The sequence below is a fragment of the Parasteatoda tepidariorum genome, chromosome 1, assembly GCF_043381705.1.
Source record: "Parasteatoda tepidariorum isolate YZ-2023 chromosome 1, CAS_Ptep_4.0, whole genome shotgun sequence".
Lineage (NCBI taxonomy): Eukaryota > Metazoa > Arthropoda > Arachnida > Araneae > Theridiidae > Parasteatoda > Parasteatoda tepidariorum.
The window spans coordinates 11919424-11934519 of NC_092204.1; the positions used below are offsets into that span (position 1 = coordinate 11919424).

The following is a 15096-nucleotide window of genomic DNA, read 5'->3' on the forward strand; positions in this document are numbered from 1 at the left end:
TAATTAAGAAACACTTCTTTATATATTCTTTTCAATAATAGATAACGTTCAGAACAAGGTAACGATCACTAAGTCAGTCTCACTGAAAATAATCTACAGGAAACGATATCAAGTCGCAACAAAGAAGGAAAAAAAACTAAGAGGTGCGGAAACGAACATGCGAGATCACGATATATGTTCTCAAAACTGATTCTGATTCTACCGCTCATCAATCAAGGCCGTTTCAATATAACGATACGTACATCGTCTTCCCCAGCGCGAGTTGGCATCGGAACATAAGAGATCCTTGCTGGTCTTGTATCGCTATATCGTTCGTCTTCTTTACTCGACGGCTTAAATCAGATTTCTGATTCATCGCCTGGAACGAAAGTCGTTGTATCGGCCTGCCGATACAGGCGTGAAATCAATATGTTGCGATATATCAATTTATAGCCCAGTCCTAGTCCCAGGTCATAAATCTTCTAGTACGTGTACACTATTTTTTTTCTTGTGTGTGTTCAGAAGTGAGTGTCACTTTTTTCTCCGTCCCCTCTATAATTTTTGGCTTATTTGATGAGCATTTGAGTTCGTAAGTGGATCTCTGATTTGTAGTATCAGAAAATTACGCTTTTTCACATATATATATATTTTTTTAAAAAATTAACTTCTCATATGTATTCGAGTTTTATACAGAATTTTAAAATCTATTGAGCATATTAATTAAGATTCAGTTTGATTGTTCATACAAAGCTGTATTTGGTTTTAAAAATTATTATCCTATTAGTGATTGTGAATGTGTGATTTGTAGCATTGCATATATTTTTGCTTGTTCAATTGTATTAATAAAAATTTTTATTAATGACAATATTTTAGCAGTTTTTTTTTTTTTTACATTTATAAAAGTTGGTCTTACTATTGTCCTTTGTAGTAAGTAAAATATTGAAACTCCAGTTTTAATTTCTTTAAATAATCATAACCTTTAATAAACTGCATAAAAGAATGTTTGCATTTGGTCTTAATTAAAACTAAGGCATGGAGATTAAATTTGAATTTACAGAATTTTAAGTATGAGAGAATGCAAAGATTATAATAATTTATTTTAAAAAATTTAGAAAGAAGATCCTGTTTGAATAAAAAATTTTATTAAAGCAGGATCTTGTTTAATAATTTTTTTTAATTAAAACATGACAATGAACGTTTCAATTAAAAAATTTATTTCAATTTTGTAATAAGGATTGTAAACAATGTTTTATGAGATGAAATTTCAGTAATGGTATCCCCTTAATCTCTTGAAATGATATTTTGTAATTGCATAAAAAAAAATGAATGCATTTTTTAAATTTTTTTTTTTTTTTGCAAATTTCTATTATTATAAAATAAGCTTTCTTTTTTCTGCCCAAGATGGTTTAAATAATATTATCATCTGAAAAAGATTATTACATGTTTTATAATGTTCTACTGCTATGTCAACTATCATGTCTCTTTGTTTTTATGATTTGTATTTAATTGAAGGATTAATTACTCTTCTCTCTGGACTTTTTCATTCAGCTGAGAGAAGAAGATCTGAAAAGGAAAGCAGTCCTTGAAAGAGAGAAAGAAATTGCTGAATATGAGAAAGATAAAAAGTACCGTGATGAATTAGCTAAAAATGTAAGAGACTTATATTTTGATGAAAGTTTATCTTTATGTTTAGTTATTGGTATATCGTTGGTCTCACACACATGTTGTTATATTTTCTAGCTATTTCATGGAATCTCGTAAAAAAGAGAATATAATGAAATGGACAAGCTAAATTGCAAATGCTTATAAATGTGAGCTAACAATGCAAAATCTTTTGGAATAATATTTCGCAGTTAAATAAAATTATTATTATGCTAATTTTTCCTTCTTTTTTTTGTAATTTGTGATAATTAATTTTTTGTATCTGTTGTATATAAATACTAATTTTTTCCCATAGAAATACATTGAGTAAAAGATAACTGGATTTTTCAATTTCAAAACCCCATAATGACAAATGTAGTTGATTTTTCTAAAATCCTTTGCCTCATAGTGCATAATGTTTTCTTCATTGAATGTATATTTTATTTTAGATAATGACTCCTTGGAATATCTCTATAGCGTTTAGTTTTGACAAATAATTTGAACATCTTTATTATATTGTATTATATATTAATTAACTCTTACCTTTTCAGATCAAGGCACAAATTAAATCTGACCGGAGAAAACCAAAACAAGTTTTTACTAAACCTGTGGTAAGTTTTTTGTTATTTAAAATGAGACAAAAAGCTTTATTATCTTTTTATGTGTTAATCTTAAAAATAATATTAATTTATTTTAATGATGTCTTTCATTTCTAAATAGATGAACTTTCTTATTCTCTTTTATAGCAAATTGTCTTTTTATAAAACAGTACACCTCATTAATTCAAAAATCTGGATAATTTTAATTGATTTGTGGTCTTTTATTATATTATGGCATTCATAAATGTTATTTAATTGTGAAATTTATATATTTTGTAAACGCTAATAAAGGTTAAAAAGAAAATATCAGATTTTTTCTTACTAATTTATGACTTTTTTTCATTTATTTCAAAAAATATATTTAAATATTTTTCTTAATTAAGTTTTTGTATGAATATCAATTGACTGTTTATTAAAGTCCTTAAATATTTAAGTAGATTACAGGGCTAACTTGAAAGATTCACCCAGTTTCAAAGAACAGTTTATTTATGAGTATATGTTATGCTAAAATGGGCAGTACATGGATAGATACATACACTCACCAAATTTCTGCGTCTTATTCTGAATGTTCAATGTATGCAACCTTAATCATCTTGCACACATTCCAATCTTAAACCAAATTCATAAATTCAATTAGAGTGTTTTTCACATCAACAGTGATGCATTCCTGCAGTGAGTGTTTTAGGATCATAAACTTTGTGCTTCATAAATTTATGTAACCTAAATGCCAACTTATTACAAAGTTTATGTACCCTCAAAGCCGACTTTCCAGAGATAAAATTTATGTACTTTTATTGCCAATTTGCAACGGATTGAAGTTATCTGTGCTCACTGCCAACTTGTGAAGGGCAGAATTTAAGTATCCCCCATTGCCAATCTGTGAAGGATTAAGCTTATGTGCTTCCATTACTAACTTGTAAAGGACAGAATTTATGTACTCCTAGTGCCAACTTTTGAAGGAAATTTTGTTTTCCCAGTACCTACTTCCGTAGGATAAAGTTAATGTACCCACAATGCCAACTTGTGAATTGCTAAGTTTTCATACTTTCAATGTCAACTTGTGTAGGATAAAGTTTATGTATTCCCCTAATGCCAGCAGTATTTCAGGAAGGTATACTGTTCCTGTAAGAGTCACTAAGAGAAACATGCTATTGAAAGTATGAACAGAATTGGACGACCATTGAGATATGTACTAGATCAGTGGGTCAAATGGTACCGGGTTGCCCGAGGAACATTGTTATTTCTATTTTATTTATGGTTTTTCCGCCATCTTAGGTAGCACCCATACCTTGCATGTAATTGTATTTGTTTTAAACACATGTTTAGTTTGAATACAATTAAAATAAAATTAATAAAACAAAACTATCTAAAATATTAACAATCAACGTCCTTTCATCAGACCTCAGTAAAATTATCAAAAGTTGACTGGTCCGCAGCAATAAAAATGTTGAAAAATTCTGTTCTAAATTACCAAGACTGCTTAAGGTCTTAATCTTAAAAGTGCTCTTTAGGCTGACATGTGAGGATAAAATATGTGGGGTTCCCATTTCCTTCCTCCTTAACCATCAAAAGTATGTAAACTGGTGAAAATGATGTAAAATATTATATAAATGTCTTTCTAGATATTTCTTTTTTTAAATATATCTTAAATGAACGAATGGTTATTTACTCAACCTTACACCACCACTTGAAACGTAAAATACAAATGTAAATTTTCTCTTATTCAAAATCTATAGGATATTTCTAACAAAATTATACCAAAACGATTCTGCGACAAACATTTTTATGAAGATAAATTTAAAAATGAAATGGTAAATAGCAAATTGTAAAATTTATGTTTTTGAAAAATATCTATTTTAGCATCAGTTCTTTAAACGAGTAAATGTACTTACTTGTGCAATATTAAATTATCCTCCAAATAGTATTACAAATCAAATAATTTTATTGTATTAAATGAGTAGTTTAAAAATTATTCAGCTATATTAAGTTTAAAAATTATTGGATACTCTCTCAATTTTTATAAAGTAAAGCCTTTCTTTCCTGCCTCCTTCTTAGATCTAAATTGCATTTTTCAGAGATGCAATGCTGTAAAATTATATTCTATCTCTAAAAGTATGTTAAAAACTTTTAAAGTAAGGGAAGAAAGCTTTGAAGGGGGCGCCATAAAAGTTAGCATCGGTTCTGAGTAATTAAATAAAATTTAATTTGTAATGTATATGATTGTTTATATTTTCTTAAGCTAATCTTTTGTGATGAATCTTTAAATTTAAACAAAATTAATTGAATTTATCCCAAGAGATACAATTTTTTCCTCATGATTATCTAAATCTATGTTCCCCAACCTGTCAACAATTGATAATTTTACTACGGCCCACTGGGGGGGGGGCGTTGATTGCTTATATTTTAGATTATTTATTTTGATTTATTAATTTTAATTTAATTGTACTTAAACATGCTTTCAAGATAAAATACAGTTACACCAAAAAATAAAGGGATTTAACATTTTAACTTACTAAAAACATTAAATCAATGAGAACCCTGAGCTTGTTTCTTTGTAATGAGACAGTCCCATCTGGGGGTAATCAGAGACAATGATGCATTACAAAATTTAAAAAATTTATGTCACTGCCTCCGGGGGCCCTTTTTTTAAAAAAAATTTTTTTTTTAATGGAACACAGATATTTTTAATTTGGGGTATAAACCTAGGAATTTAAATTTAGTATCAATGAATGGGCTGCCCGATACCGGCTTGCAGGCCAGGGTTGGGGAACACTGATCTAAATTGCATCGTTTAAGAAATTGATATTTCAAATTAATATTATTATTATTTTTGAACTAAATGATAAATAAATATGAAAACATTTTTTTTAGCATGAAATTATTCTTTTGTAAATCAGTTTCATGAATCACTGCTCAAAGTTTTTGTTTTGACAGTGATATTTTTTATTTTCTGCCTCATTGAATGTTGAATTTATTTTCACATTATTCGAAAATTATTTTTTACCTTTCACTAGTTGACAGTTTCAAAATTGAACCAGAACTTTATTATTAACTCTCAATTAAAGTCTGTATTTAACTAAGTAATTTAATTCTGCTCTTAAATTATTTTTATAAAACTGTTTTGTAGGCTGGAAACCAATTGAAGAAAGGTGCCAAAATTAAAACACTTCAAGGTGGACATTAATCATCTTCATCAAGACAGCAATCTTTTACGTTAGCATATTTGAAATAGTTTTTTTTTTAACTCTTGGTGTATGTGTTTTATTACTATCCTTTTGTTTTTCTAATGCATTAAATGAAAATTGAATGCAGCTTAAATATGTTATCAGTATATTTAATAACTTTTCTATCTTTAAACATTCAACTTTTTCAGTTTCGTAAATTTTTAAATCTTTAAACATCATTTGAAAGTCATTTAGTGTAAAAATTTTATGTCCTCATTTACAATCATTACAAATATTTTGCTTCAACATATTAATGGGACAAAATGTTGCTTTAATTTGAAGTTGTTAAAATTTTTGAGATATTAGAATAGATTATGGTTTGTTGGTATGTAAAATAAATTTATTCAGCTTAGATTTGAAATTAGACTATTTTCAATGTAATAAGTTGCTTCCCCTGAAGCATCTTTTATTTCAATATATTAAATATTTAAAAAAGAAATTCAGTAAAATATCACATAGCATGAGCTTTCACTATATTCTTAATTACTCAAGCCACTTGTAAATACTAAAAGTTATTTTAATTTTTTACACTGTTCCGTTTCAAATACTTGATTGTAATAGTTTTTATGTTTTAATATTTTATTTAAAATATTAAATTGGCTAAGTTAGACTTTTTAAACAAAATTCTAATGATAATTATTTTTTAAAAAAAGAATTGTTTATCCAAGTATTTTTCTAAAACAGATACGTTCAGTTTTAGGAACATTCAAATGTTGACCCTTTTTTATATTAGTTGAGTTATTTCTAATATTGTTAGTACATTAAATTAAGCATTGTATCATGATAAAATCCAAATGACCACTCACGCTAGAAACAGGAAAACCTGGAATTCTCAGGATATCCTCAACCTACCTATTAATCTGGAATACTATCAATGTTGGTCATATTCATTTCAATGAATAACTAATGAAGTTCTAACTAACAATTCTAGTTTTCTTAACATCTTAAAAATTAGGATAAAAATTATTTTTGAGAACCATTTCTTATTTGTTTAAGTCTAGTAAAAGTTTTTTTTTTTATAGAAATCATGAATGTTTTTGTTTAATATCATGAAGAATTTTGTTTTGAAATAATAAACAATTTTAGTTCAAAAAATTATGATTGAAACATATTTTTGTTGTTGCCATATTTAGATACAAATTCTTAATACTAATATAGTTTAGTTCTCAAATAATATAATATATTTTCTAATAATAATTCTAATATATATGTAATTATTTAAATTACTTGAAAATGTTAAGTTTTGCATAACTATTAATTGTATTCTGGAATTCTCAGGAAATTTAGTTTAATAGGGAGAATGACCACCCTTTAAAAGGTTAAGATGTTTTGTAAAAACATATGCAATAGTGATGATATTTCAAATGTACTACAAGTACGAAAGTATTAGATGAACTAATTTTTAATTTGTAAAACAGTTGAGATTGTATTAATTAATGATTATTGATAAGATATTATTTTGCTTCCTTTGATATTTTTGATACTATTGTAAGTAACAAATATTTTTGAATTTTTATTCTATGCCATTATTGTTTGTTAATAATTTTTAAAATTACTATCATTTTAGCTGTTGAAATTGTTTATGTTTTTGATTATTGATAAGTTATCACTATACTTCCTTTGATATTATTGTATATAACATAATTTTTGATTTTTTTTTTAATGTTTTCGTTCTATACCATTATTGTCTCTTGGTAATTTTTAAAAATATGTTTAAAAGAGTTATGTTGTAATTAGGATTCGTTTTGAAAATTTTCATGAACTTTTTTTGACATTTAAAATATATTTACCTACTATTTACTATACAGTGTATTTAGATTTTGTTTTTAAAACCAGCCATACTAGTTTTTTAGATTGATATAATCTATAAACTAAATGTGTTTGACTACTGTATTCTCTATTTTGATCTCCTTTTTAAAAAATCCTATTTCTTAACATTTAAAATCTTTTTATGTTGGTATATACAATTTGTTTTATTTTTCAGCACCCAATACACATATTATTAAAGAGATTTAATTTACAAACATAAATGCATTTGAGCAGTTTATGTATGTATATATAATCTTTGCAGCTCTTAGCTTGTTATTATAGTATACTTGTTGTGACGTTTCTAAGCTATGTTGAAGAACAGCGGTTCCCAATTTTTTACGGCTACAGAACCCTAAATGATCGAGCATCTTTTGGCAAAACCCAAACATATAATTAAAATTTATTGGGCCATGACCATATTGACCAAAGAAAAACTACCAAGCAATTTGTTAATATTAAATGGGAAGAATGATATTTTTTTTTCCATAATCGTTTTATCAATAAAACTCTTAAAATAATAGGTTTTATGTCAAATAGTCGAATTCGCAGGTCTGGAGCGACATCTAGTCTAGTTTTTTTTTGGGGGGGGGGGGGCTGAAATAAGCTCAATTATGGTTTTTGAAGCTAATAAAATAAGCTCAATTATGGTTTTTGAAAAAGAACTCTCAAAAATGTTGAGAATATTTATCAGAGAAACATAATTCGTTATTCTTGAATTGAGTAATTTTATTTTGAAAAGTTTAAAGAGAAATACTGTTTCTATAATAATTTTATAAATTTTGCCATTTCTTATTTTTACTCACGTTTTATTAATTTATATTATGTAATTCGCATAATAAATAGTTTCATTAAAATAACCAAACCATCAAAAAAATTACTGTTTTGATATAAATATAATTACAAGTTTCAAAAATTATTTCTGATTTAAAAATTGTAAGCTTTTAAGCTTCTTTTCAACAGAACACCATTTGGGAACCGCTGTTATAAACAACCCTGTGTCTTTATTGAATTTTTTTCCTAGCTCCAAATTTAAAAAAATATAACTATAAGATAAGATAATAATAGTTTTATCTTATTAAGAGATTATATCAATTCTCTCTGTGAAAAATAAAAATTTCTCTATAATTTTAATATGTTAGTAATGTCAAATGCATTGCTTTTTTGTTTAAAAAAAAATTCTCATCCATTATTTGATATATTTCTTTGCTCTCAATATATGTTTCAATTTTATATATGGCTGTCCTAAGTAAAACTTTAAAGAAAATTACCATGGCCTAATAATTTTAAATGTTGGAAAGAAGAAAGAGTAGTGAATTTTTATTTTGAAACAATAAATATTTTAGAGTTTTCAAAATTACAATATCCTGATTTTGCAGTTATATATATATCTTAACAAACTTTTTGTGAATTTATAGTAATATTTAACAATCATAATAATACAATTATTATGTTTATGCAGCTAAAATTACATGGTATGTTTTACAATGGTATTTTTTTAATTTGTTTGCTGAATAACAATGTATTAATTAACAAAATCTTGCATATTTTCTGATTTTTCTATGTTAGTGTTGCTATTTTTTGTTATGAAGTTATTACTCACGTCATCAACTCATTTACGTTTGCTTATTTTTATATATTATATCTATTTGTTTTAAATAAATATAAAATTGTATATTATTCTTTGTGATTTGAAGTTTGATTAGTTTGAAAGCATGTTATTAATTCTGCATACATGCATTTATATATATATATGCATATAGAGTAATTACATAAACTTGTTAATGTTTTTTTTTATCATTATTATTATTATCTTGAACTTGTTGTTTTGACAAACGAATGTTTGTTTGAGTAAATCTCTTGCTTGCTCTAGCAATAAGCAACAAATTAGCCAAATGGCGACAGACTAGACTGAATGCAATTATTCAGAATTTTTGGAGAACCCCACTGTGTCTTAATGTTATTGTTCGAAACTTTTGAGAAATGCCCTTATAGAAAATGAATGACCCCAGATTTTTGCATCAAAATACACAGAGTTAAATATAGACCCAACGCATCACTCAAAATGAGTATTTATTTGATCTTAAGTAAATCAAAATTGATTTGTATGAGTACATAATAGTGATAGAACAAAATGAACATAATACTTAAGAAAATCACACTATTTTCTTTACAGTAGATATTTGAAAGTTAGTTCAGTAAAAGCAAATTTATAACTTTTTCCTTCATTTTAGCTTGAAGTTCGTTGACTGATGATTGTTGTATTTAAATTTATTTATTGAAATATAAATTTCGCAAGTACATACATGCATTTAACAGTGAGCAAAATTTAATTTTAAAATAGGAATGTAGAAACATCAAATAGTACAAAAGGAACATAGTGGATGCAAGGGAAATTAATAAGTATTTCCCTAAATGACTAGAAAGTGAGTAAAATGTAAGAAAAATTTTATATGTCATTCAAATTTTTTTTAATTTAAAAGAAAATCGTATACTTCATATTTGAATAGAGACTTGTCACGCAAGTCACTATAATTATCTGGTTGAATTATTTAAAAGTGATAATTTTATGTCTCATTATTATAAATATTTTTAGTTTTCTAATGCTTAAACAAAGCAAAGAAGAAGGTATTATAAAAAAGTTTATTTTTGTTAATGCTCGAATCTGTCCAACATGACAAATAATTTTTATCATTTCGATCACGTTGAGAAACATAATAGTAAAGAATCAAGTCTAATGTTCTTGATAACTTACTGTCCGACTACCACGAGAACTCTTCCAGACATCAGACTTGCGTGTTGGCAGTTACTGAGGTAACGAGGATAAGTCGCTTTGAATAGGGGTGTTGGGCGTTTTGTTTTAGATTGGAAGAGTTATGCCATTTCTTCCCTTCTCTCCCATTCGAAATGGTTTTATTTTTGTTTCCATAGTAACAGACAACCTCAGACTTTCAGTTAGGAGAAGTTCTCGAGATAGCTGAGCAGCAGACAGGCGGCAGACCACACAATCAAATTGAGAGGAATCCACTTTCAGCTAGTTTTCGAACTCGCTCCTTTAGTTTGTAACCAGAGTAAGAAAATGTATGCAATAGTGGTTTAATAACCATTAACTAGCACTAAAATGTTGTATAAATAATTTTTTTTTTTGGTGATTGAAAGCGCAAAAGTATTAATTAAATACAAACGAAATTAATTATTAAAACGCAATGCAATTTCAAACAAAACTAATAACCGAAATGCCTCTTCACCTGATTTTCCAACCTTAAAATTATAAGAAATTCTCGAAATTCATTTTGATCTAATTTTAAATAATTCAGTTTTAAACAATTTACAGCTTTTAATTGCCTTGTAAAAATTTCCCATTTTTTTAATAAACTAAAAAAATTTTTATTTACTATTACAAATAAATAAACTTATTCAAAAGCAATAAAGTTATATATACTTTATAGTTAGATTATATTTTTAATAAACTTTTCAAGAAAATACTATCTTTTAAATGAATAAAAAAAAACATTTTAGATCATATCTAAATATATGCACTAATTTATTTTTAAATAATTGTCAGCTGCCTTGCTAAATACTAAAATGTATTTTAGTCTAGTTACCTGGTAATGAAAAAACTCACTAATATTATCTTTGGTATAGAAAATGATAACAAAATAAAGTTATTTATAGTAAATAATAGAACAGAAACAGTATGCAAGTGAATATAAAGGAATGTTTTACAAAACTAAGAACTTCGTTAAAAAAAAATATTGCAGAGACTAAAACTTGAATATCATTAACTGACTGGAAAAGACAAAAGGTGCTGAAGTGGACAAAAACTTTAAATTTTTTATTATTTATTCCACATCAGATAATTCATTCCTAGCTAATGAGAAAAACTAAGTGCGATGCCAATTTATTTACAACTCGTCACACATTAAAAAAAAGTATGAAAAATATCGCATCAGCATAATCAAACAAGCATTCGTTTCTTTTTCTCAAAAAGTAGTCCTGCTAAGTGTTGCACATTCGATTTTCATGCAATGTTAACTTCTCGTAGAACATTAGAAAAAAGCCCCATTTAGCCATTTTGCAATATGGTAACACCGCGCATAGCCAAGCTAAATAGTCTTATTACATACGAGGAAGTCTTTTATGTAAGTAGTATACTAAATTGCAAACTAAATGTAATAAGAAGGCCTTGTCACTATGATCGCACATCAAATTATTTTGTTCCCCTTCTGTGAAGTGGAATCATTTACTTGATGAAATAGAACTTTATTTCAGATTCGACCAGATCCTTGAAGAGGTCTTCAACTTCTTTGGCCTTGTCGGATGTGAAATTTTCGACGAAGCTCTCCATGTCTTTGACGCACTGTGTCTCTAGACTTCTCAGAACTGAGATGACTTCTTTCCCCTTCGGATTATCACTTGTAAGAATGGGATAAGCTTTTTGGTGTTTGGTATAAAGGGTGTGATTTCTATTCACTTGGGTTTGGAATCTTGGCTTGATCTGTTAAAAAGAAAGATTTGTCATTATATCTAATATGTTTACAAGCATTATTTCTTTAAAATTAGTTCTGAAATCTCTTTTCATTATGCCCTAACCACAAGTAGACAGGGTGCTTAAAGGTGATTATTTTTGATTTACGTTTTTAAAAAACCCTTAAGGTGCTTTTTTTTTATTTGTAGTTAGTAAAAACTGCCTGATTTTCCATCTTTTTAAAAAGAGATTTTTTCTTTGGCGTTGCGATTGTCGTTTTAAATTGCAAGAAATGCACAATTTTCTCTGCAATATTTATCAGAAACTAGCTATGTAAAGTGTTTGAAAACGATTTTAAATTTCATTCATTTCATGTTTATAAATTAAGAATTTTAAACGATAGAAAAAAATAATTTTTATTACTGCACAGATCCTAATTATGATTTTTTTTGGAAAGTGATTAAAAATATTTTTTGAGTGCTTAAAAAGTGTTAATTTTTTGTTGAAGAATCCGGCTACGCGCCCTCCACCCTGGTAGAGGTCTTTTATCTAAAATAATTAGAGAATTATTAAATGCGTGTAACAGTCTATGATGATAAGTTGACAGTTAAAATTTAAAGAGAAGCAGCCCCTTTCCTGTTATTTTTCATTTGGACAAATCTATTTTCAAAGCTAGCAAATACCTTAGCTGGATCTTCGTTATCAGGATAAGTAGGTGATACAATATGGCGTGAAATTCTATTAGATGAGCAGAACACAAAAGGCTTAAATACTGAATGTGCTGGATCAGGAGTACCCGTAAACCAGTGACAAGAAGATCTTTGCGTATCAGGATTTGGTAAAACAGATACCTAAATGGAAAATCAATTAGTATTTTTAGTATAAATCAATACAAGCTATCAATCGATAGTATTGCTTAACAGTGAAAAAATTTCAAAATGTTTAAAGACAATAACATTTAACTCATCGATCACGCTTTATTTTATAACTGTCGTTGAACAGCCGACACAATTTTGGGATTACGACTACTAATGTTTAACTCCGTAACCTTGTAATTTTGAACCCAATCCAGAAGACAAGGAAACTCCTGGATCCATATCCCCAGAGGTATTGATTTGTTATGGGAACATGAAGGACTTTGCGATACGACAGATTTAACGTGCATCAGTTGCCATTTACTACTCGGGGATCGAACCCACGAACTCTTGGACATGGGACCAGTGCCCTATGGCGAAAAACCTTAAAATAATTTTTTTTAATGCTAAAAGGGAAAGGAGGTATAGTTTGTCTACGGTAAGAACTCCCCGACCACAAAGTCTGAGGCCGTCTGCTGCTATGGACACCAGAATAGTGCATTTCAGACTGGGTAGCTTCTCGGCTTCTCCATCTCTTCCCTCCAGGGCTAACACAATACACAGAAGAAAACGATCCGATTCAAAACCTGTCCTAAACAGGGACCGCCCACATCCCTACTTGAAATAGTTATACCTCGTTACTATAATCACCGTCACGGGTCCATACGAATGGCTAGGGGAGTTCTAACTTTAGACAAACCAACGGAAAACACAATCCAATTCTAGAAAAAAATAAAAATCGTTATTAGTTATTTTATTCAATACAACCAGAGTAAGTGTTTTATCAGCCTCCATTAAAATTAGTTTGAGAACCATACTATAAATAGCTTTTTATTTTATTTCCGACGATAATTCTGAAAATGAAATTTTAAGAAAGGTTATTACCGAACACCGAGTGCATTATTTGCCATTAAAAGCATGTAAAATACCTGAGAAGCTGCTGTAGGAAATTCGTGATCTAATCCTCTGCAGATACCACTATCACAGTCTCTTAAAACATCAAACATGGAAATAGTACTAAATTCACCTGCAATTGAAAGGTAATTATTAATAACAAAACTACATCAAAGGAAGAATTCGAACAGTAGGAAATTAACACCAGGTTGTTTATATAAAGTTTTCGACAATTATTAAAACATTTGTAGATGATACTAAAAAGCTAAATGATGACTAGATATGAAAAACACTAAAGTACCAAATAACGAATTTTTTTAATAACTTTTTTAACGTAAAAAGGTTTTAAAGACTAAGCTAAACAAAGTAGAGAACGCCCAAAGTGCGAACACCAGTAGTAAAAGTTCGAAAATTTGTCGAAAGATCGCGCCGGTTAAATATGCCATCAGTGCTCAGTGATAGGACGCCCGGCATTTTGTTCACTTACAATGAAAATTAACGATAATAACGCTAAAAGGGCAAATAATTTACGATAAAAATAACGATTGTTAACAGGTGTCGTGATGGCTCAGGGGACAGAGCGTTCGCCTCTCAATGAGATGAACCGGGTTCGTATCCCACATCCGGCTTGCACCAGCGGACTTAAAACATCCTCAGTGGTAGACGGATCATGGGTTAGACTTCCCTTGCCTTCAAGCTAACCTCGGGAGGAACGAGATTTTCGTGGTTTTCCTCTCCATGTAACGCAAATGCGAGTTAGCTCCATGAAAAAGTCCTCCACGAAGGCAAATTTCTCCCAATACTTGATCCAGGAGTTCCCTTGTCTTCGGGATTGGGTTCAAAATTACAAGGCTACGTTGTTGAACATTAGTAGTCGAAAACCCAAAAATTGGGTCGGCTGTTCAACGACTGTTATAAAATAAAAATAGTTAAGAGAGAGCCTTGGCGGCTCAGGGAATAGAGCATTCGCTTCCAATGAGATGCACCGACCACAGTGATGACGTAAAATATCATTAGTATTAGTAGGATCATGGGTTAGAGTCCCCTTGTAATCAGGATAACCATGAGAGGTTTCGGTGGTTTTCCTTTCCATGTAACGCAAATGCGGGTTTGTTCCATCAAAAAGTCCTTCACGAAGGTAAATTTCTCACGATACTTGATCCAGGAGTTTCCTTGTCTTACGGATTCGGTTCAAAATTACAAGGCTACGGAGTTGAACATTGACACTTGTAAACTCAGAATTGAGACGGCTGTATAACGCCAGTTATAAAGGAAAATAAAATAACATTAGAAAGGGATTTAAAAACTGAACTTAATATGTAAGGTGTTGTTGGCTATGAACCCGAAGGAGTAAAATGGCGAATGCCTTAAGTACTAGATGCAACTGTTTTTTTATTTTTCGGTTCTCCTGAAAAATTTTCGTTTTCTTCTTTTCATTTCTAGTCCTCAAATAATTTTGCAAATAAATCTCTTACTGTAAGATAGAGATAATCCATCGAAAATTGAAGAGAAAAATTGAATTAAAAGAAAAACGTAGTGTAAGTAATTTGTGGTTACGTAAGTGTAGAGGATAGTTTTTTTTTTTTTTTTTTTTTTTTTTTTTTTTTTTTTTTTTTTTTTTTTTTTTTTTT

General features: G+C 28.6%; 2 protein-coding genes across 3 annotated transcripts in view; one reads left to right on the top strand and one right to left on the bottom strand.

The window, feature by feature from the left end:
* The window catches only part of LOC107436240 (uncharacterized), a 16517-nt gene extending 7588 nt beyond the window's left edge, over positions 1-8929 (top strand). The window contains exons 5-7 of the mRNA XM_016047874.4: positions 1528-1629; positions 2172-2231; positions 5347-8929. Coding sequence (XP_015903360.1) covers positions 1528-1629; positions 2172-2231; positions 5347-5403 — 219 coding nt within the window. The 3' untranslated portion in view covers positions 5404-8929. The remainder of the gene's footprint in view (positions 1-1527; positions 1630-2171; positions 2232-5346) is intronic.
* A 376-nt stretch (positions 8930-9305) lies between these two features.
* LOC107436231 (secernin-3) overlaps positions 9306-15096 on the bottom strand; it is a 51670-nt gene continuing 45879 nt past the window's right edge. For both annotated transcript variants that reach the window (XM_043051043.2, XM_043051042.2), the window contains exons 6-8: positions 13501-13598; positions 12401-12568; positions 9306-11747 (exon numbers count right to left, since the gene is read on the bottom strand). In XM_043051043.2, the coding sequence (XP_042906977.1) occupies positions 11493-11747; positions 12401-12568; positions 13501-13598 (521 nt within the window). In that variant the 3' untranslated portion in view covers positions 9306-11492. The remainder of the gene's footprint in view (positions 11748-12400; positions 12569-13500; positions 13599-15096) is intronic.